Source organism: Cyprinodon variegatus, unplaced genomic scaffold (assembly GCF_000732505.1).
Source record: "Cyprinodon variegatus isolate N-32 unplaced genomic scaffold, C_variegatus-1.0 Scaffold2703, whole genome shotgun sequence".
In the NCBI taxonomy this organism is placed as follows: domain Eukaryota; kingdom Metazoa; phylum Chordata; class Actinopteri; order Cyprinodontiformes; family Cyprinodontidae; genus Cyprinodon; species Cyprinodon variegatus.
In genome coordinates this window covers 11,769-12,639 of record NW_015153156.1, presented here as the reverse complement: position 1 = coordinate 12,639, position 871 = coordinate 11,769, and the positions used below count along the sequence as shown (strand labels likewise).

The 871-nt window shown below is 38.6% G+C and overlaps 1 protein-coding gene across 1 annotated transcript in view; it reads left to right on the top strand.

Moving 5' to 3' along the window:
- The window catches only part of LOC107081026 (tumor necrosis factor receptor superfamily member 14-like), a 1,891-nt gene extending 1,051 nt beyond the window's left edge, over positions 1 to 840 (top strand). Inside the window, exons 2-4 of the mRNA XM_015369236.1 lie at positions 5 to 56; positions 179 to 304; positions 626 to 840. Of these exons, the coding sequence (XP_015224722.1) occupies positions 5 to 56; positions 179 to 304; positions 626 to 840 (393 nt within the window). The remainder of the gene's footprint in view (positions 1 to 4; positions 57 to 178; positions 305 to 625) is intronic.
- Positions 841 to 871: the final 31 nt, after the last annotated feature.

The following is an 871-nucleotide window of genomic DNA, read 5'->3' as shown; positions in this document are numbered from 1 at the left end:
ATGTCATGTGACAGAGTACAGGATAGGGAATGAGTGCTGCCCATTGTGTCCTTCTGGTATGTTCCAGTTCATTCAAATTGTTTATTCAAATGTAGGTTGGTTCTGTAACAGTTAGTTCTTTATATAATCTACAAATTTATTTATTTAAGGCAGTGAATATTTTGTGTTTTTTCAACAGGGAGTCGGGTTGAAACAGACTGCACAGAGTTCAGAACTACATCCTGTCAGCTTTGCTCAGCTGGGACTTACGTGGACGAGCCAAATGGACTGAAGAGATGCCCTCCATGTTTTACCTGTGATTCAGGTACATTCATGTTTTCTTTTTCAACTTAGGTTCTCAAGTAGAGGCTGTTGGAAACTCCTTGTTTTTAAAGTTCCTTCACCTCCCACTCTAAAGGCTTTTTACCTTCTTTAAGGACTTAAAACAGATGTGTTCTGTACCTTTGAAAGTGAATTATTTAAATGATCCATTACTGTATTAGTGACCACCTCTATGCATCTTATATCATGTGTAATGATTTTAATGATGTTTTAATCCAGATGGACAAAATGTTCTGTCTCTCCACTAGTTTACTATGTTAGTCGAGGTTTTTTCCCTTAAGTTATTATCTGTTTGTGTTTTCAGAAGCTGGTCTGAAGGTAAAGAGAGAATGTGGACGGTATGCAGACACTGTCTGTGAACCAATGGAGGGATTCTTCTGTACAGACCCTAAACCAGGAGGCTGTGGAGCAGCACAGAGACACAGGAGCTGTAAACCAGGACAGTTCATCAGGAGGACAGGTTGGACATCCTCTGCTTTTAACATGACTGCTGACTTTATATTTATAGTCAGACGATAAAGAAAGATAAACTGAGTTACATGTTTATTAT